The sequence below is a fragment of the Canis lupus genome, chromosome 24, assembly GCF_048164855.1.
Source record: "Canis lupus baileyi chromosome 24, mCanLup2.hap1, whole genome shotgun sequence".
Classification (NCBI taxonomy): Eukaryota; Metazoa; Chordata; class Mammalia; order Carnivora; family Canidae; genus Canis; species Canis lupus.
This window is the reverse complement of record NC_132861.1, coordinates 27,848,719-27,871,006: the sequence shown is the minus strand read 5'-3', so window position 1 is coordinate 27,871,006 and position 22,288 is coordinate 27,848,719. Positions and strand designations below refer to the sequence as shown.

Here is a 22,288-nt window from a genome sequence, read left to right as displayed (position 1 = left end):
TGGATATGGCATTTTATGTGTTGCATTTTTCATTTAACATGAGGGGTAAACATTTTCTTTGATTGTTAACAGTGTCTTTGTAATAATCAAACTTTTATAACATTTTATTGAGTATAACATTTGAGTAGGTAGGATGGCAAGACATTCTGGTAGAAAACATGGAAACCTTGGTAGATTTGGAGTTTCAGTGGACTGCAGAGAGACTTGGTACATCTCACAGGATGCCTTTAGGAGGCATGGCTTTGACTTCCTATGTAGTTTCTTTCTTTGGCTACTGTTAACAACTGACCCTTCAATCTGGGTCTGACTTTTGCACTACGCTCCCTAGATGAGAAGTATCTGCCATCCAAACCCCAATTTGGTTAAGGTACGTTCTGAAAATGAGTTGAATAGTATTGTTACTCATTATTGATATTTGACTCAATTTGCCCAACTAGGTTATTGGCCTTCTGAGAATAAGGTTCCCTCTTAGCTTCTGGGACATCTATCAGAATGCTTAAATAGCAGATGCTCAGTAAATATTTGTTGGTGACAAATACTTACTTGCCAACCTCCAGTGCCTTTCCCTGGCCAGTAAAATAATTGTCTTGAGTGTGTAACCTATTCTGTGAGGCAAGTGTGAAGGACATTCTAAGGCAAACCTTTGTGTTGGGGTCTCAGTAAGGCCAGGATGACTCCTTCAATAAGATTCTGCTCCTGCATATAAAATGGTATGAAGAGAAGGGGGGGATCTCCCCTTCAAAAGAGAGGAACAACTTAAAAGATTTTTGTCTGTGGAGGTTTCTTTAGATAAACCAGAATACAGGAAAGAGGCCGTTTTGCCTGTCTTTAAAAGGATGAGAGTGTGAGAGCTACATCCTGGAATATTTATGAATGAAATGGTAAGATGTCTGGGATTTTCTTCAGTTATACAAGACAGAAGAAAGGTGGAGAGATACTCGGACAAGGCGGGCCACAATTTGTTGGAAGCTGGAGTGTGCTTCCACTTTTGAGTGTGTTTAAATATTTCAATAATAATAATAATAACAACAACAACAACAACAACAATAAGAATTAGAATAAGAGGTTTAGGTTTGGACTGGGAACATGATCTGAAACAGTCCTCCATCCCCAAGCATGATTTAGGCTAGAATACTGTCTTGGTTAAATTTTGAGGCTGTAGTGCCATCTAGTGTTTACTGCAAACACCCAACCGAAGGACAATATGCTGGAAGGTCCTTCCGTGAACTCCCCTGACCTCTGGGGAAGACCTTAGCAAAGGGACCAGGGTTGAGTGGCCCAAACCAAAGGCAGCATCTGCCAGTTTGGAGGTGGAGGTGGCTCTGATGGTGGTGAGGGTGGCGTGTGGGCTCATTCCTTGCCTCCCCCAGGCGCGGGGACGCAAACTAGAATGGGAGTTGTCATTTTGTATGCAGCTCTGAAAGCCGGTGACCTTGCCAGAGGGTTCTCAGCGTGACCCAGGTGCAAAAATAGCCTCTCTTGTGACCGGTGTGTGCTCAGCTCCCTGGCCTGAGCAAATAGCCCCTCACACCTGCACATTGTTGACTCGGTGTGGACACACAGCTACTTGTTTGCAGGTGCAAATGACTGTTTGTGTACCCAGAGTTGAGGGGAGGGCCCCCCACCATCTTCCTCTTCAGCCCACGTTCCTTTAGAGCTAGTGGCTGGGCCATAGAACTAGCAGAATGTGTGACCTTAAAACCCAAGGTTAGGTCCTGGTGGAGGGAGAACTCTAAAAACCTCTCCTCACCAAATATCCCCCACCTCATTACTAGAGAAGAATCCACTCTTGCCTCTGGTAGTAGGACAAGAATAATCTGAACACCAGGGTAGCTGCATTTAGGGACATAAAATCTGGATGGGATATAAAATATTTTTTTGCAACAGGAAGCAGTGTACATGGAGTCAGGGAGACTTCTGAAAGTTTTGAGCCAGGCTTTATATAGATCATAGAGAATAAGAAATCTGGCCCAGCCTATCTCACCAGGGCAGCTGAAATGGGCATGAGTGAAATTTCTCAATTCTAAAATTCTATGGACCTGGACAATAAAGATGGTGGGGAGCAGTTGGGTTGGGGGGGGGAGTCCAGGAGATTGTCAGTGGTGGCAGTGTGCCCATGGAAGTGTGTGTGACTCTAAGTCACGGTTGCTTAATATATGGACCTTTATTTTAGGTACCAATAAGCAGGAAAAGTGTCAAACTATGAAACAGCATATCATACAGATATATTGAAATGACAAAAATGAACGGAAATGAATTTCAGCCCTTTTTACAGGGTACTTTGAAAATTTCAAAGACTTTTAAAAACTGTAGTTCCTTTGGTTCAGTAATTCTCCTAGAAGAGCATCCTAAGGAATAAGCAGAAATGCTAAGATTTGCACACAAAACGAGCATTGTTTATAAAACAAAAATCAGAAACTGGGTAGGGATTAAGTAAAAGTTTAATGATAATAAAGGGTGGCCCATTTATATGATGGGATAACATATTAGGCTAAAATGAGTTTATGAAGAATTTCTGAGGTGGAAAAATGCCTTGGCATTACATGAAAAAAAAAAAGGCTCCAAATGTTATAGCTTGACCTGCACTAGGCAAAAACATGTGTTACCATATAAAGTACTGAAAAGGACATCATGGAACAAAATGTTAATAACACTGGTGATCTTAGAGTCACAGGATTACATATGACTTTGTATTTTCTTTACACATTTTCTCTTCTGTTTTTTTAAGATTTTATTTATTTATTTGAGAGAGACAGATAGTGAGAGAGAGCATGAATGAGGAGGAGAGGGAAAAGCAGGCTCCTCACTGAGCAGGGAGGGAGCCCATCCCTGCAGGCCTCGATCCCAGGACCCAGGGATCATGACCTGTGAGCCAAAGAGATGCTCAATCAACAGAGCCACCCAGGCACCCCCACACACACATTTTATTTTCTAATTTTCCTAGAGTAAATCTCTCTCTCTCTCTCTCTCTCTCTCTCTTTTTGGTTTTTGTATTTTTATTGAAAGGGGAAGGGAATATCAATATTGAAGGGCAAAAAGAGAGAAAGAAGTTTTGGGCAGAAGTCAGTTTTGGTTGAGAACCTCAGGGTTACCGGCTCTGAAGGAGAGAGAGGGCCTAAAATCCAGGCTGCTGGTGGTTGCTGCACAACTTTCACTCTTCTCGTGACCTGGGAGAGCCTTACTGTGTCTGGGGTACCCAAGACTAAGAATGTCCACTTCCCCTGACGATCATGTGAGCCGAGCCTCCAGGGGTTGAGGTCAGCATCAGGAAAAGGGAGGCAGCCCCAGTGATCCATCTTGTACTCCTTGCAAGGAAAAGGTGTTATTTCCTTGGCCTCTGGATTCTCCGATGTAAGATTTCTAGGCACAAAGAACTAATCCTCTGTATTATTTTCTGCCCAGTAGATATGTTTGATGACTTCTCAGAAGGTAGAGAATGTGTCAACTGTGGGGCCATGTCCACCCCGCTCTGGAGGCGTGATGGGACGGGGCACTACCTGTGCAATGCCTGCGGCCTCTACCACAAGATGAATGGCATCAACCGGCCCCTCATTAAGCCTCAGCGCCGGCTGGTAAGCAAGTACCCTGACTGCTCAAACCTACCCTTCTCTCCTTTCAGCATCTGGCTTCGGGGCTTGTGCTCTGGTGGGAAGTTTCCAGGTTTTGAATTTTGGATTTTAAGTCATCTTTAAAAAAAAAAAAAAGATTTTATTTATTTGAGAGAGAGTAGGAGAGCACAAGTCAGGGGAGAGGGGAGGGACAGAGGGAGAAGCAGCTGCCCCACTGAGCAGGGAGCCGCATATAAGGCTTCACCCAGAGGCTCTGGGATCATGACCTGAGCCATAGGCAGATGCTCAACCAACTGAGACACCCAGGCGCCCCCAAGTCATCTTTTAAAAGAAGGTGTGAGTGGAGGGTTTGGGTGGGTGGGTAGCAACACAGTAATTTCTCATAGCTTCAGAGTTGCCTTGAGCTATAGGATGTTCCAGACAATCTGGTTTAACCCCTTCATTATGCAAAAGTGAAAAGTGAGGCTCAGCAAAGCTAACAGCCTTGCCCATGGTCGTCACATGGATACTGAATCTCCTGTCTAGAACCAGAGTCCAGGCTTCCTGGTTCCCAGTCCAGCTTGCCTTGAACATCGCCTTTTTTCACATCAACCCCATGAAGAAGGGAAACTCTTCTTTACCCTGTTTTCAAATGATCAGTTAACAAAACCCAAAGCCCAGTGGGGAGATTAAGCAGTGTGTTGAGCCCTATGGCTGGGAAAGAGTTTGTAATGGGGGTTTTTGGTTCTTGGCCCTGTGTTCTTTTCTAGTATAGTTTAATTTTGACTAAAACAAACTAGCTTTCATGTATACTAGGGAGAGAGGAACAGAGGGATTAAATTCTGATGCTTACCGTTCTTGAGGTCCCAAGGCCCATCCAGCTTTTGATGACACTTGAATACAATGATTCTGCAATGATTCTTGGCTTCAGGTACCTTGTTTGGTACCTGAAGCCTACATTTTTTCTACTTTGGAAAAAAGCTTTCCTGCCTCCAGGGCCCTTCGTCTAATGAATGACTGATATGCCACCAATGCCAGTTAGGACTAGAATTCACTCTACTTCTCCTGCTGCTGAAATCCTTGTTCTCATTCACCCCCAGGAGTGGCTTAGGTGAAGGGAGACTCCGGCACCTCAGCTGCTCTGAGATTTTTTTTTTTTTAATTTTTATTTATTTATGATAGTCACAGAGAGAGAGAGAGAGAGAGAGGCAGAGACACAGGAGGAGGGAGAAGCAGGCTCCATGCACCGGGAGCCCGATGTGGGATTCGATCCCGGGTCTCCAGGAACGCGCCCTGGGCCAAAGGCAGGTGCCAAACTGCTGCACCACCCAGGGATCCCTGCTCTGAGATTCTTTTTTTTTTTTTTTTTTTTTTTTGCCCTGAGATTCTTATTCAGGGCTCTTACAGCTGACTTTGCCAACCATTTATGGTGGGCCAGCCCCTCGGAGCTCCCAGTGAAGTAAAAGCTGCAGCACTTGCCTTCTATTTGGACTTGATGGGTCTGTCTTCTCTGTTGCAGTCCGCCTCCCGCCGAGTGGGCCTGTCCTGTGCCAACTGCCAGACCACCACCACCACTCTGTGGCGCCGCAATGCTGAGGGTGAGCCAGTGTGCAATGCCTGCGGCCTCTACATGAAGCTCCATGGTGTAAGTAACCCTTAGCCCCAGGAAGGGGGAGAACCTCACCTGCCTTCCCATTTACAAATTCAAATTCATTGTTTCTTTCTTTCTTCTTTTTTAAAGATTTTATTTGACAGAGAAAAAGAAGAGAGCACAAGCTAGCACACAAGCAGGGGGAGGGCAGGCAGAGGGAGAGGGAGAAGCAGGCTTCCCCCTGAATCCCAGGACCCTGGGATCATGACCTGACCTGAAGGCAGACACTTAGCCACTCACATGCCCCTCATTGTTTCCTTCTTAGCAAAGATACTTAGATTTGGAAGGGACCTTACAGGCTGTATTAGTCTGTTTGGGCAGTTGTAACAAAATACCACAGACTGAGTAGCTTATAAACAATACTAGTTTATTTCTACATTCTTAGAGGCTGGAAATCCAAGCTCAGGTGCCAGCATGCTTAAATGCTGCTATGGATTTGGGGGAATATTCTCATATGTTATCGATTTTCATGTGAATTACTGCAAGTATTTGTTAGGAACTTAACCTGGCAGTACTTATTAAGGATAAAAAAACACACATATCTTTTGATTTAGCAGCTCTGCCTTTGGGAAACTAGCCTATAAAACCATAAAAGAATCGGTATGTAATGATGTTTGAACTGTTTATTGCTGCAGTATTTGTAGTGGCAAAAACTAGAAGAAACCATAAAGCCTCATAAAGGAATGGTAATAGTATGATGTGGAATATTGTGCAGAAATTTAAAAAATACTAAGAGCATGTATCTTGACCTGGAGTAGCAAAAAAGCACATTGCAAAGTAATATACATAGTATGACCCCATACTGTGGGGGTGAGGGTGTGTTAAATACACATACAGATATGGATGGATGGATGGATGGATGGATGGATGGATGGATGGATGAATACACAAGTACATAAACGTATAGATATGTACGTGTGCACACAGTTTGAGAATGTTTTAAAAAGTGAGTAACATAACAGACTGGTCCTGCAGTTGCCCCATTGATGGCAGTCAGGTGGAAGGGGTGTTACTAACTTAGTCTCATGACTCTTTTCATGTTTCCTTCCTTTTTTTTTTTTTTTTTTTTAGTTTTTAATATTTCAGTGTAGTTAACACACAGTGTTGTATTAGTTTCAGATATACAATACAGTGATTAAGCAATTCTCTTTTTTAAATTTATTTGAGGGGGATGGAGGAGCAAAGGGAGAGGGAGAGAGAGTCTTAAGCAGACTCCATGCTGAGTGCGAAGCCTGATGCAGGGCTCAATCTCATGACCCTGAGATCATGCCTGAGCTGAAACCAACAGTCAGACTCAGTGGACTGAGCCACCCAGGTGCCCTAGTGATTCAAAGGTTCTGTAGATTATTCAGTGTTCACCTTGAGAAGTGTACCATGTTTTCTTGTTATAGACAGAAAAGCAGCCAAAAAATATAGTTATGAACATTCATAAGAAAATAAACTTCTTTCTGCAAAAGAAAAAGTGTATCAAGGATGTTGGTGAATCACTGTAATAAGAAAATGGAGGAAAAAAAACCTTCAGTAGGAAAATGGTTAAAGAAACTCTTGTTCTTCAATAGGGGAATGATGGAAGAAACCAAGAAAGGAATATTAAGCAGGTATTAAAAAGATTATGTTCTCAGGACGCCTGGGTGGCTCAGTGGTTGAGCATCTGCCTTTGGCTTGGGGTGTGGATCCGGGATCAAGTCCCTCATCAGGCTCCTTGTGGGGAGCCTGCTTCTCCCTCTGCCTCTCTCTCTGTGTCTCTCATGAATAAATAAGTAAAATCTTTTTAAAAATAATAAAAATTAAAAATAAAAAGATTGTGTTCTCAAAAAATTAAAAAATAGAATTAGCATAAGACCCCCACAATCCCACTTCTGGGTGTAGTTCCAAAAATCATTGAAAGCAGAGGCTTGAAGAAATATTTGTGTCCTTATGTCCACAGCTGCATTATTCACAATACCCTAAGGTGAAAGCAACCCAAGTGCCGATGGTTGAGTAAGCAAAATGTGGTCTGTCCATGCGATGGACTACTACTCAGCCTTTAAAGGGAAGTAAATTCTGACACATAGTACCAGATGGACAAACCTTGAAGTCATTATGCTAAGTAAAAGAAGTCAATCACAAAAGGACAAGTCTCAAATGATTCTACTTATAGGAGGCCTCTAGACTAATCAAACCCATAGAGACCAAAAAAAAAAAAAAAAACCCCATAGAGACAGAAAGAATGGTGGCTGCCAAGGGCTGGAGGAGGGGGAAATGGAGAGTTAGTATTAATGGGTACAGAGTTTCAATTTTGCAAGATGAGAAGTGTTCTGGAGACAATGGTGGTGGTGGCTGCACAAAAATGTGAATATAGTTAACACTGCAAAGGATTAAGATGGCAAATTTAATGTATATTTTACCAAAATTTTTAGTTTTATTTTTTAATTAATTTTTTAAAAGATTTCATTTATTTATTTGAGAAAGAGCACAAAGGGTGGGGGAGAAGGAAAAGTAGGCTCTTCACTGAGCAGGAAGCCTGTTGTGGGACTCAATCCCAGGACCCTGAGATCATGACCTGAGCTGAAGGCAGATGCTTAACTGACTGAGTGCCCCCAGGTGCCCCTACCATGATTATTTTAGTACTGAGGTTGGTAGGGATAAACATGAGGGCTGTATTCTTCTGAGGTCAGGAGGGGCTTCAGGTGGGTCATAGTCAGAGTCGGAGGTTGGACCAAGGAGTGGAAACTTACCTACAAAGGTGGGAACGCTGTTGGATCTGACTCTCAGCGGACCAGAAGGCAGGTTCAAGTTCAGCTGATCTGCTGCACTTCTCTCTTAACCATTGCATGTTTAATTCTCTGGAGTGGTTATTACTTTTCCTTCAGTGTTTCGGGTTTTGCCTCTATTAGGCCCATACAGGAGACAAAAGATTTGGTTAGTCTGGCCTAAGAGAAACCAGATGTGGTGGAAAAGGCACAATATTTAAAAGATACTAGAAAGATGACCTAGCGAGCCTACTCCCCAGACAGTTGTCTAGGCACCTGGAATGGTTCAAGAGCGTGACACCTGAGAGTCACTGCTTATTTATGAGACATCAGTATGATTAAAGTGTTGTCCATGGACAGTGTATGTCAGGACCTGGCCATAGGGCAGTCTCCCCAACATGATCTCTTATTGGTCCCCACCACCTGTGGAAAGACCACGGTTGGCTCTAACCAGAGTTGGAGCAGTGCAAAGCTCCTCTAAGTAAAGTGACTTGACATCTCAATTCACTGGGATTGTCCCAGTTAATGCCTATTTTCTTGGCATATTTATTAATAGCACTCCTTTTCCATTTTTATAGTGTCCTTATTTTGCTAAACTAAAGGCTTTTGCAAATATTGTTCCTGCTGCCTGAAATGCCTGCCCCTTGTCTACTTGACAACCTCCCACGACGTAGGCATCACCTCCTGAGCGAAGCCTGCCTTGATATGGTCATGTGCCACTTCCCCTCCCACCCAGTCCAGGACAGAGTTTAGTGGTTCTTCTCCATTCTCCCACATCACTTATGAGTCTGGTTGTTTCCTGTTTGACTATCTTTCCCAGTCAAATGTGAAGCTCTGGAGGGAAGGTACAGTGTCTTTAAGCCTCCATTTCTCCAGGGTGAGTGTAACACACAGCATGTGGTATAGGAGCTCAATACATATTTGATTTCTTTCTCAGCAGGAGTTCCAGGGGCTGATTCAGTCCCAGCCCCAAGGTGTGTAGAGGAATTGCTTAGATGTTTCCTTCACATAGTGTGTGTGCATATTTAAATACTGTAGCAGATTATGTACAAGGTAGAAAACCATATATGTTGACTTTTAACCCTCTAGGTTCCAAGGCCTCTTGCAATGCGGAAAGAGGGGATTCAAACCAGAAAACGGAAGCCCAAGAACCTTAATAAATCTAAGACACCAGCAGGTGAGGAAAAGAATTGTGTGTAATTATCTAAACTCAGTGGCCCTTGGAGTATGTGAAAATCATGTATTCTTCATTAGGTGGGCCAGCCCAGGCTACTGAGGTATGATAGCATTGTCCAACCCCAGGTATTCAGGACAGAATGAAAACCTGGTGAAAAGTAACACCAGCATACAACATTTTAGGCGCTTTTGAAGCAGGTGCAATTCAAATTGCATGATTACTGCCAGTAGCAAAGGTGGGTAGTAGGCCAGCTGGATGGATTGAGGGCCAGAAAGAAAAAGGAACTCTATCGTCCCTCCATCTCAAGAGCTCAGTTCCTTTCTGTTCTCCCTGAGATAACTGGGATCTAGGAGGACAGGACCCCCATTAGTCTTGTTCACAACAGCTTGATTTGTAAGCCAATGTACAGTTAACATCATGTATTTTTTAACATCATTTTATTAAAATTTTTAAAGAGTTTATTTATTTGAGAGAGAGAGTGCACTCGCATGTGCAAGCACAAGTTGGTTCAGAGGGAGAGGGAGAAGCAGGCTCTCCACTGAGCAGGGAGCCTGATATGGGGATAGATCCCAGGACTCTGGGATCATGACCTGAGCCATAGGCAGACAGACGCTTAACCAACTGAGTTCCCCAGGCACCCTAGTACTTAACATTTTAGAAAGTTGCTTTTCAATTAGTATCTCATTGGTCCTTAAAGATCCCCATGCAATCCATTATCTCCATTTTACTACTGAGGAAACTGAGGCTCAGAGAGGTTAATGATTTAGAGTCCCACAGCTGTGAATGGTTAGACCTGGAATTAAAACCCAAGTTTTTACACTTCAGATCCATATTTTGTCCCATATGCTACTTTGCCTTCTCAGTTTCTAGATTAAGAATGAGGACGACTCATGCTCCTGTATCAAGAGCACTCCCCCCTTGATACTGTTACCAAATTAAAAATTTCATGGGGGAAATGCTGCCATTGCAGAGAAAGTAAATCAGCTGATCCAGGGGAAAGCTTATCTCTTAATCTAAGGCATGACAAACAGATACATTTCCCCTTTCCACTCCTGAGAACACGAGCAAGGTTCTCCTTTCCCAGATTCAACAACGGTTTACCCCTTTGGCAGCATGTTTCATTAAAATTGTGTCTCACACCAGTGGTCCTCAGCCTTTCTGCCTGTGCCCACACTGTTTTCTAAGCACAGCACATTCCCCTAGGTAACTTCGTCTCCTTACATGTTGCAGTGACAGGGTAAGCAAGCATTTGTTCAGGTGAACAGTCCCTCTCCACAATTCCAAATGCAGGGAGCTAGATTTGGCAGCAAAACCTAATCTAAACAGACTCAGGCTATTTATAGTCTTTATTTATCCCATGTGTGGAGATTCACATGTTTAGCTGTACAACAATTAATGTATTTAATTATGGGGTGTCGTCTCAGACTCCATTGGAAGTGTTCTATAATATACAGTATTAAAATCTAAAAGCTTTTGAATCCAGAAACACATGTGATCTCAAGGGTTTGGAATAAGGGGCGGCAAGCCTGTCAATAGAAGAAGATCCCTTGAAATTCTGGTATTTTAATTTTCCCATTTTGAGAACCATCGCCCAGCACTGATGAAGGACCCCGCTTCACTCCCCAGCAAATATAAATAAAGTCATTAGCATAGACCTACCCTGGCTGTCTCAAAGGACTGCCATCCATTTGCCCCTGCCCCTAGTCTGGGTGTCCTGACTCTGCCTTGTTCCAGGTCCCTCAGGCGGTGAGAGCCTTCCTCCTGCCAGCAGTGCTTCCAGCAACTCCAGCAATGTGGCCACCAGCAGCAGTGAAGAGATGCGCCCCATCAAGACAGAGCCCGGGCTATCATCCCACTATGGGCACAGCAGCTCCATGTCCCAGGTATACCCCCTTGGCGGGGACATAGGACTGCCTGGGGGACTAGGATACACTGCCAAGGAGCGAGTGGCAGGCTCAGCATGGGAAAGAGAGCTTCAGCTGGGCCCCAGCAGGTAGCAGCAGGAGCTGCTGGTACCCTTGGGGTCCCGCCTGAAATTGGGGACTGTCCCAATGAGGGCCTGCTTCAGAACATCTGATCAAGTCACAATGACTTGGGCATGCAACTAGGGCACACAAATGTCGAGTAGCTCCTCCATGCCAGACCTTTGGACAGAAGGAGTGGGGAGGGACGTGTTATGACAGCCGCAAGCTGAATCAAACTGTGTGCATTGGGGGAGGGTGGTACAGCTGGAGCAGGCTGCAGAAGGTGACACGTGGGCTTTCTAGGCAAGTCTGCCTCCCAAGTGAGAGGTGGTTTGACCTTGGCTTTGAAGGATAGATAGATTTCAACAGGAGGAAGGGAAGGAAGAAGACCCTCCTGGCTGGGGAAAAGGTGTGGAAACTGTAGACGGTAGAGTGGGTAGGTGCAGTGAGGTGGTGAGGAGGTCACAGGCAAGGTGCCATTTAATGAGGGTCAGCTACAGGTCTGGCTTCCATCATGTGTCCAGAAGATGAGTCAGCAGTACCGTCCTTTGCCTCTTCCGAATATGATGGCATTCCTACTCCCCGACCCCTTCCCTCTTTGGCTCCCATATTTGGGATTAGGGTAGTCCCAAGGTTGGTTACGGTTTCCTGTTAATTCTGATCTGTTCTCCCACATGTGCTTGAGGGAGGCTGTATCCTAAAGAGCTTTTTTTTTTTCTTCAAAGATTTTATTTATTTATTTATTTATTTATTTATTTATTTATTTATTTATTTAAGATAGAGAAAGAGTATGTGAGAGAGAGCAGGAGCCAGGGGGCAGAGGCAGAGGGAGAAGCAGGCTCCCCACTGAGTAGGGAGCCCGGTGCAGGGCTCCATCTCAGGACCCCGGGATCATGACCTGAGCCAAAGGCAGATGCCTAACCAACTGAGCCATCCTAGTGCCTCCATAAAGGGCTTTTTACTGTCAGGGTAAAGAAGCTGGTCCCACAGAGCCAGGAGAGCTGGCTGGGCATGGAGATCTGGCAGTGATAAGATCATAGCAAATGTCTCATGTAGCCATCAGAGCCTTCTGAGAAACCAGAATATCCACACACCTATGGGGTCTCAGTGCTCAGAGAAGCAAATGAATCCCACAGACCCTTTACATCCCACAGCACAGAGGTTAGGAAAAACACTTCTCTGTGTTGCTTGGTGTCTTAACCCTGCCTTGTCCTCAAGCCCCCTCCTCTCCTCCCTTTCCTGGGGGCGGGAGCCAGCTCGGGGACACCTGTGTAATGGTGCTCCCCTCTCCAGCCCAGACCTCCATCCTGAGCCCTCAGGAGTGATTCCCTTGAGCTCATCTTGTGCTTTTTGCTTTCAGACATTCTCAGTCAGTGCGATGTCTGGCCACGGGCCCTCCATCCACCCAGTCCTCTCGGCCCTGAAGCTCTCCCCACAAGGCTACACATCTTCTGTCAGCCAGTCGCCACAGGCCAGCTCCAAGCAGGACCCTTGGAACAGCCTGGCCTTGGCTGACAGTCACGGGGACATAATCACTGCATAATGTCACCTCCTTCCCTCCTCAGATTCCTGCACGGACTTGGGACTTGGAGGACGGCAGGGATGAGGCTCTGGGCTCCCGGGAGCCAGCCTGCTCTGTCGGGGAATGACTCCAGAAGAACAACTGGGAAGAAACTTGAAGTTGACAGTTCGGTTAGGGGATGTGGGTGTTGGATTTTACCGGATGCCTTTGCAAGGGTGGGCTACTGGAAAGAGCCCAAACTCTGATCTGAAAGAAACCACCCTTCACAAGGAGCACATTTAAGTCCCTTATGCGGAGAAGGAGACTTGTTTCTAGTTTTCCACCTCACCCCTCCCCCACAAGACACAGCCGTCCTTCTGCCCTACCTTTCTACCACTGGGGCCTACGGGGCTGGTTTTTCTGTGGTGTTCCCCGCACTGGGGATCAGAGGGTGGGTGGAGGGGGCAAGGTGCTGGGACCCCCAGTCCAGCCTGAACCAGGACATCTGTGTGACATGCATGTGGATGCAAACAGCCCCTCCGGGCCGCTGCTGCCCCGTCCAGCACTCCCCCTTCAGGCTTGGTACCCCCTTGCATTCCTCAGTACTGAATCTTGACTCCGGAAATGTTGGGTGTAGCCCTGATGTTCCTGAAGCCTCACGGGGAGGTGAAGGAAAGGGCTGCCTCACCCACTGCACGGTGTGGCAAAATCATGACCTGGCAACTTTGCCTCTCCCAAGTTTCCTTCCCCGGGCTCACGGCTCGAACCTCCAGCCCCTTCTCACCCTGCCCCCCCCAGGCATCTGAAAATAAAAATCCCTGCTGCTGATGAGTGATTCAGCTCTGCCTTCAGCTTGAACATGTCTCTCCCTCTGCAAAACAAGAGCTCGGCAGTTGAGCCACACAGCAGCCTCCCCCACAACTGTCCCCCCAAATCCTTCGTGTACCCCATCACACACAGGCGGGTCCCAAGGAAGTACAAAAAAGATTCTGCTGCTAAAGCAAGCTTGACAGACACTCTTCTAAGCCTTGAGATCATTCAGGAGAGCATGTCTGGTGGACCTCATCCCCGGGGCCGGGCAGGGGCTTTTCATGGATTCTGGCTCGCTTGCGCTTGGACCTCGTGGACGTGGCTCTTGGTCTGCGGAGATGCACCACCTCTCAGTCCTCCAGCAGGTCGAGGTCATCCCAGGGGTGGGGAGCACCTGCACCTGCATCTTTTCCCCAGTCTCTTGTCCGGGAGGCAGAGAGCTAGAGATCCTGCAACATAAATTCAAAGCAAACAAACACAACGAAACCAAACTCAGATGGAAAGACGACAACTCCTAAGAGAAGACACTGAGGGGGGGCCTTAAGGGAGTCCCTGGCTCTGTGCTATTCCGGAATCGGCCTTCCTCTCCATGCTGCCATCTCTGCCCGTGATGTGGGGGCTCACCGAGACTCCTCCTTCCTGGTCCTCATCATCAACAGACCTATAGCTGACTGTGGCCCTACTACATCCTCCCCTACCCAGATACTCAGCTCCCGATCCCCAAATCCTACTGGCTGTAGCAGAGAATATTTTTAAACCAAGATTCTGTTTTAATCATCATTTACATTGCTTTCTTCCATGAAGGCCACCCTCATATACCTTCCCTAACCCACAAACCTGTTAACATTGTCTTAAGGTGAAATGGCTGTAAAATCAGTATTTAACTAATAAATTTATCCGTACTCCTCTTTTCCTTCTCCTCCCTCAGAGGTCATTATTGGGAGGTTTGATGCTGCCCTTGCAAGGCTGTCTTAAGCCATGGAAGCCCCTTTGCCAATCTGCTCACAGGCTGCATAAAATCGTTTTCTCCCTTCAGTCATTTATGAGTTGGCCAAGACTCCCTCTGTATGTGATGGTGGCTAGTGAAAAGAACACTTATCCTGGCCCTGCTACTGAGTACTTTGCGACCTTGACAGGTAACCTCTCGACCTTGTTTCCTAAGAGAGGGTTGGGTCAGCTATTAACTGAAGTTCCTGTGGCTCAACAGTTGTTGCCTATGAAGGGGCATTTCTAGAGCTTCCTTTAGGGCCAGCAGGGGCTGGGGCATAAGGCAGATCACAGGGCAGTGGTCTGTCCAGCCCACCTGGTTTATTTTTTTTTTATTTATTTATTTATTTATTTATTTATTTATTTATTTATTTATTTATTTATTTTTGCCCCCCCCTGGTTTAAAATGTGTACTGGTTTAAGATCACCCTGACTTGTTCTTGCCGTCTTCCACTTCTCCCTTATGGTTTGATCTAAACAAGCTTCTAGAGAGGAGATGAACACTTCTCCTTTATCTGTTTGTCTTCACCTGCTTATGCTACAGAATTGCTTAATTGCTCCATTTTAAAAGTGGGGTGGGAGTGGGGACAGTGGTTCTGAGTCCACCCTCTGACTCAGTACCTGTGGGATGGGACCCAGACAAGCAAACCTGCTCCCATTCAGAACTGTTCACCGTGGCTTCCTGCTGCTCTCAATTGGCTTTTGCCAAACCCACAGGCAACTGGTGCCCTTTGACCTTTCACAGCACTCCTATTATTTCTGGGCACATAAGGAAAAAACCTATGGCAACCATAATTTTATGTAAAATCAGAAAAGCTTTTAGATTTGCTAAGAAATAGTTAAACCTACTAAATGAAGCTACCGTCCTGAAGGACACGTAGCAGATAACTAACAACTACAAGTAACAAAGGAGGTCCAAAAACATAAATAAAACCTACCAGGGTTTATGCTGGCTTTGGAAGCACATATTTTCTGATGATGAAGTCTTTGCCAAAGACATTCGCCACTTCCCTTTAGGAATGGCTTTCAGAACAGAATTACATACACCCTCACATCATCCTCATTCCATATAGTCATGTTGGGCTTCAGCCCAGATGGTATAATCAAGCTTGATTCAGCCTCCTTGCACACTGGACTTGGTTGCTTCCCCAAATCACATCCCGCCTCAGAAGGGGACAAGTTGCTATTAAATAGGATATTCTAAAAGATGCAATTCCCAGAGGGTTGGGGAGTGGCCAGTGTCGACAGATTGTAGGGGGCATAAGCAATGATGGCATCATTAGAATCAAAATCTGGCCTGATGTAGTGAGTGAAGCAGACAATGTATGTGTCCAAGTTAAGAAATGCTTCACATTCCTTCCGTCTCACTTCTTGCTATGCCAACACCTTTTGAAGCACAGTTTAAATGAAACAGTTGGGAGAGCATTTTTGAATGCCTTTAGGGAATGAGTTGCAACACATTTAGCTGCAATTATATTTGCCTTGGGATGACAATAGTGAATATATGTTTATATTGACTGAATGTGCACCTAATGAAGCAGGGTATGGGTTATTTGGTTGAACCTCCCACCCCTCCAGCCTCCAGAGCTTGACGCACTTGAACTGCCTGCATGAGAAATAGCCATTTGGAAAGCTGCTTTTGGAGTGGAGGTGATTGTTTTTTGGCTTTTTAATCCTTTTCTGACATTGGGGGCTACTCCTTAGGTCACATCCTTGCCTTGCTCCAAAATGCCATCTCCTGTAACAACACAAATATGTGTCATCCCATAACCAAGGACCAACCTCAGAGTTTCAAAGTTTAGCCTGGGAAGTGGAACCTGAACTCTCAAGGTCTCTCTGCCCTTGGACACTTCTCTCATTTCAGCCATGGAGGCCTCTGCCCTGCAGCCTCCTAGGACATTCTGCTATTCTAAACCACGCTGGCTCCAGGATGATTTTTCTCTTCCCTCCAGGAGCTGTGGCATGGTGCTTGCAAACAGACTATTCAGTAACAGGGGAGAAATTAATAATCCAAGTGAAGAGGATGTTAGAGCTTGTTTTTCAAAGTCCGGTTTTCTTTAGGTTTGTGGATTGCTTGTTCACTCTTCTGGCTGAAGCTGGGAGGGTGTGGGCTCAATTTTACAGTAGTGATTGACAGTGGTGCTAGGGGTCACCAGGGACAGAGGAGTTCAGAAAAAGCCTTCAAGGCACTCAGAACTCTTGAGCTCAGGCTGTAGAAGTGGTTCCAGCCTCCCGGTTGGGAGGTCAGATAGACACAAAAAGGGAGCTTCTCCTCCCAAGTGAAGGGTGATAAATGAGACCCCTCTGCTTCCACCTCCCCTCCACATAGACAGACAGACACACACACACATGTGCACGCTTCATCCCTTCCTCTCCCCACTCTTTGGTGATTGCCTTCTGTTGTACAGCTATGGTGGCCTTGTTTCACCCAAGAAACCAAGATGTGAAGGCCTCCACCCCAGGTTTACAAAAGGTTTTTAAGTAGGGGCATCTGTTGTTCTAATCACTGAGCAGTGGCAGGTTTGAAACAGTGAATCTCTGATTGCAAGGAATTAATTCAGAAGCAGCTTAATAGTTCTAGTAAACAATACTACTAGACCCCTCTTACAATGACTGTAGTCTCTTTTGTGGCCTTTTCTTTAAGATGGATTTGCTCAAATGAAATGAATTCTAATTAGAGATGTAAAAAATTTAGATTTATCATTCCTCCCTTGTTCTTTTCCTTTAGACCTCAAGAAAATAAAAAATTGACACTATCTATTATTTCTAGGGTTCTTGATTATCTGAGATGTTTGAGTTGGGATGGGGGACAGATGTGATAAGAAAAGACTGAAATAACAGAATCCTCAATAGGCATAGGACCAGGCCTCTGTGCTGAACGATGTGTTTTCATCCTGAAGGTGTTGCTGTATTATTCAAAGAATCCCCCAACATTGCCATAGCAATGTGGGTGGGAAATACTTTCAATCTATTTCCCCCCTGGCTCTGTGACATCCTTGATGGCAGTTTCCTGGTACGGCTCACCTTGCAGATTTCCCTAAGATGGCTTCCGGCCTTATCACGGCCAAAGTCCCCTGCCATAATTCTCATGTTTGGAAATTGTTTTATTTTAAAAATTATTTAGGCTTTTCCTCATTTTTCTTAGATCAAAATCAGAGCCACATGTAAGTGACACCTCCATTTTAAAAAGAACAAAAATGTAACAACTAATCTCTGCTAACAAGTACTGGATAGTTGATACACTGAGCTGATTGAGTTCCCACCCAAGGCAAAGACATTTAATTTAGTTTGCTTTATGGTCTTGGTATGGCAAGTAGATGGATGGTTACCTTGGAGATATTTGACCATTTAAAAATGGCTTGTGGGTTCCTATTGAGTGAATTTCTGGGCCCCAGGGGCTCTAGAAGGGGACCAGTGTCCTGTACATGATAGGAAAAAAAGTCTACCAGACTGGAAGTCAAAGATGGAATCCAAGATTTAAGAACTGTAGTTCAGATCTGGCTGCTGCCTAGCAGCAGAGTTGGGGCAGTTCATCAAAATGCTCTTCATCTCAGTATCTGTATCTATAAAATGTTTTGGACCTAGGGGATCTTTAAAGTCCCTTTGAGTTTTACGCAGTCATGATGGCTCCAATAATCTGAAATTGTCCTTGCCAGATCTGGTACCACACAAGGAATACAAGCTATATTGTCTTTTGTCATGTTGTGAGGATGGCTGGAAAAAGACACAAAGACATCATTCCCTAGAGACACACTGAATTAGATCTAGCATCCAGGACTTTGGGCCAACAGCTCTGAAATAAGAAAATGGCTCAACTCTCTCAATCTTTATTTTTTTTAAGATTTTATTTATTTGAGAGAAAGAGCACAAGTAGGAGAGGGGCAGAGGGAGAGGGAGAAGTGACTCCCCACCAAGGGGGGAGCATGACAGGGGGCTCCATCCCAGGACCTTGAGATCATGACCTGAGCCAAAAGCAGACGTTTAATTTACTGTGCCACCTATGTGCCCCACCTCTCTTTCAATCTTACATACTTTTCTTGGTATGGCTCCCAATATTTGGAAATGCTCCTTCTGGAGACTCCAGATTGATGTTCTTTAAATGGAAAACTGTGCCCTTTTTTGGTGACCTAAATAATGAGCTTTACAAATGTTTCAGAAGCTATACATTCAATATTGTCTCACAAAATAGCCACCTTGGAGACTACTTATTCTAATGTTGCAGCCACTGCAAAAACATATGTTGGAACTCCCTTTAGATACCATCCAGAACCTGCTTATATCAACCTAAGAGAAGCAGGCGTATTGCTTCTTTAGTTTGGGGCCCCAAGTAGAATTACATCACCTGACCAATAATTGTCACCAGTCCTTTCTAAATGCCCCTTATAAGGGTAGGAATTTGTCATCAGTGAAGAGCTATTGAGGAATGTTCTGTAGACTCTGAAAGGTGATTCCAGCAAATGAAGCAGGGGAATGGGAAACAATTTCAGGTCTTCTGTGGCTGCCACGCTGCAGAGGAAAGCATGTTATGCATTAGTTCCTGTGAGTTTTTTTAAATCCGTCAAACGACATTGGTGTCTATGCCCAGTACCCAGCTGCAATGAAGAGGTTTGAGAGGGATCACAGTTTGTGGAACTAGAACACATTTTTGAGGCTTCCCGCAGGGTCCTGCATAGAGAACATTCTAAGTATGTGATTTCTGCAATTTGGGGCAGTGGTTTTTAGGGGTCACAGACACCTCTGAAAATATATTTAATAAATAAAAGATCCGCTTCCCCAGAAAGGTACCCATACCCTGAGATTTTGCACACTATTGACCATTTTAGGGGTTTTATGAGCTCTGGAAACTTCTCCATACACCCTAGGTTAAGAACTGCTCTCAAGACTCTGGTTTAGTCAGTGCTGCCAGGCTCTGTTGATTAAACTGCCAGGCTCTGTTGATTAAACTGCCAGCTCCATCTAGGGTGTCCTGGCACTTGGTAGGACAAATAAGCTCAAAGTAAACCTTCCCATTTAAGCTATGAAGTCAAGCAATCGAACAATCCCGGGCAGTTATCAGGGTCCCTGGTGCTGCTCCAGGCTCCCAGGAGGTCCTCAGCCTAAAATCCAGCTGTTTGCACAAGGACAGGACTGAGGAATTCCAGGTAGCTTCTTCCTGGAACTCCAGGATATCGGTCTGGAGTCTTTGGTCATACAGTGGGGTTACCAGACACAAGCTGCTGAGGATCTGGGGAAGTTAGTATTGCTAAGGTTTCTAATAGCTGGCCTGGGAGAGTCAAACTGTAAGAAAACCAAACCCCATTAGGAAAAAGGATACTTGGATTGGGAGACCATGCCTGACTCACTTACAGATCATGAGGGGTCTCAGGGATCATCTGGTCCAATCCTCCTGTCCCTCCACTGTTGAGGGAACTGGCCTAAAGCCATGGAGCTGGCATGAGGAAGAGACACTCCCAACACTACCCTCAAGGGAGGCTCTGAGAGTGGCATCCAGGTCCTGCCCCTGCAGTTAATGCACTCACCATGTGGGGGCACCAGCGTCCTCCTACTGTCCTGTGGCCACCTGGAAATTCTGCTAAAAAAAAGTACCTACTGGGGATCCCTGGGTGGCTCAGCGGTTTAGTGCCTGCCTTTGGCCCAGCTCGTGATCCTGGAGCCCTGGGATGGAGTCCCGCGTCGGGCTCCCGGCATGGAGACTGCTTATCCCTCCTCCTGTGTTTCTGCCTCTTTGTCTCTCTCTCTTTCTACGTCTATCATGAAAAAAATAAATAAATCTTGAGGGAAAAAAAAAGTACCTACTGTGGATTGAGCACTACTGCATGTCAGACTCCGCTAGCAGCTTTATATATCCACATTGAAATGTATATATCCTCACAGTGATGTTTTGAACATGAAGAAGTTACAGCTCATGGATTTTAAGTAACTCACTGAAGGTCACAGACGTAGTATGCCTGTAGAGACATATAAAATCCCCTTGCTGTGGTTCAGATTCCCCAAACTCTCTTATTGGCAATAGGATTCCTCACCAGATACTACTGGTTTTCTCCTTCACTTCCTTTTTTTTTTTTTTCTGTCTTTGAGATAGCTGTACTTTATTTTATTTATTTTTTAAAGATTTTTATTTATTCATGAGAGACACAAGAGAGGGAGGCAGAGACATAGGCAGAGGGAGAAGCAGGCTCCTGGTGGGAAGCCCGATGTGGGATCACGCCCTGAGCCAAAGGCAGATGCTCAACCACTGAGCCTCCCAGGTGCCCCATGAGGTCGCTGTATTTATTTTATTTTATTTATTTATTCATGAGAGACACAGAGAGAGAGGCAGAGACACAGGCAGAGGGAGAAGCAGGCTCCATGCAGGGAGCCCAATGTGGGACTCGATCCCGGGTCCCCAGGATCAGGCACAGGGCTGAAGGCAGCTCCAAACTACTGAGCATCCCAGGCCGCCCAAGGTAGCTGTATTTTAATCGATTTTCATGATCACTGTAAATTTAATCTTGTTGAAGAAATCAGGGAGCAGAAAGGAAGAGAGAGGAATTGGCTCCATGGCCGTTAGAAAGCTAAGGTGCCAAGACCCAGGCTCCTGTGGGCTGTGGGGTTGACCCCAATCCAGGAGACAAATGGTAACAACTAAAACATACCAAACTCTATGCCAGGCCCAGTGCCAAGAGATTTATGTGAATCATTTCAGTAAATTCCACAGTAGCCCAGTGAGGTAGGCATTTCACTCCATTTTACAGATGAAGAAACTGAGATACAGAGAGGTAAATTACTTGCCGAAGTTCTGCCCCCTAAGTGGTGGGATTTGGACCCCTGTCATCTGATGCAGAAACAGTATTCTTCACTGCTCTTCTATAGAGTTTCTCTTTAAGGAGGTTCTCCTTCTCCAGTCTTATTTTCTTAGAATGAGGATTACATACACTTGCACAGCACTTTACAGTTTATGAGTGTTTTGCATCTAATATCTCATTTAATCATTCTTTCAAAGAATATTTATGATTGAGCGCTTAAGCACTGTGCTCTAAGTCCTTGCTGCTCCAAGTGTGGTCTCTGGACCAGCAACATCTGGGAGCTTGTGGGAAAGGCAAAATCTTGGGCCGCCTGCTAGAAACCTGAGTCAGGATCTTTATTTAAATAAGATTCTCAGGGGATTCATAGGCATATTAAAGTTTAAGAAACCCTGCTTTGTATTTCTATAATAAAGCCATATGTATCTCAAATATGAATAGCTTCAGAGAGATTGACTTGCTTGTCTTCCCATAGCTAACAAAGAGGCAGTATATCAAAGACCTTACAGCAGTGCAGTTGAGCAGCTACTTGACCTGCGTAGTATGTGCTCAGCAAGTAGCTGTTATTATAAATGACAAAGTCAAGCTGTGAATCATTTGGTTTCTTAACTCTATAGTCCTTTGGCCTCAGCAGAGCCTTCTTAGGCATCAGGCATTCATTTCAAGAGGTGAGACAAGGATTGTGGCTCTGGCTTCCTTCCCAGCTCAACCAGAGTCTAGAGAATGGGGACTTAGGGGCTCCAGAAGCTACCATTTGTGTACACCTAATCCTACAGCAGGTAGGGGATGTCCAGGGACATCTTGGTGGGGATGTTATTCTCCAGAAGAGGCCAAATATAGAAAGAGGGAGACTAGAAGGTTCTCAGGGGATCTGTCCCGGAAACTCAGCATCTGCAAACCTCATCCCCTTTGTCTCCAGGGTCCCGCTGTACTGAGGAATATGAGTATCCCAAGCTTTCCTAGCCTTCCTCCCCTCACTTCCTGCCCTATTCCTTTAGTATAAGGCCACCTGTACGCTACCTCCTGATCAGCAGGACACAGCCTGAGAAAGGACTGGGCCTGTCTCCTCTGCTGGCCACGTCCTTCTCAGGACTGCCTGCTATCCTGGACAGTTTCCAGAACACCTGCGCTGGCAC

General features: G+C 45.3%; 1 protein-coding gene across 6 annotated transcripts in view; it reads left to right on the top strand.

Moving 5' to 3' along the window:
* GATA4 (GATA binding protein 4) overlaps positions 1 to 14,293 on the top strand; it is an 85,368-nt gene extending 71,075 nt beyond the window's left edge. For 3 of the 6 annotated variants that reach the window (XM_072796062.1, XM_072796063.1, XM_072796061.1), the window contains exons 3-7: positions 3,403 to 3,572; positions 5,068 to 5,193; positions 9,021 to 9,108; positions 10,843 to 10,991; positions 12,433 to 14,293. In XM_072796062.1, coding sequence (XP_072652163.1) covers positions 3,403 to 3,572; positions 5,068 to 5,193; positions 9,021 to 9,108; positions 10,843 to 10,991; positions 12,433 to 12,615 — 716 coding nt within the window. In that variant the 3' untranslated portion in view covers positions 12,616 to 14,293. The remainder of the gene's footprint in view (positions 1 to 3,402; positions 3,573 to 5,067; positions 5,194 to 9,020; positions 9,109 to 10,842; positions 10,992 to 12,432) is intronic. The other 3 variants (XM_072796067.1, XM_072796064.1, XM_072796066.1) reach the window with 2 other exon arrangements.
* The last annotated feature ends 7,995 nt before the right edge of the window (positions 14,294 to 22,288 follow it).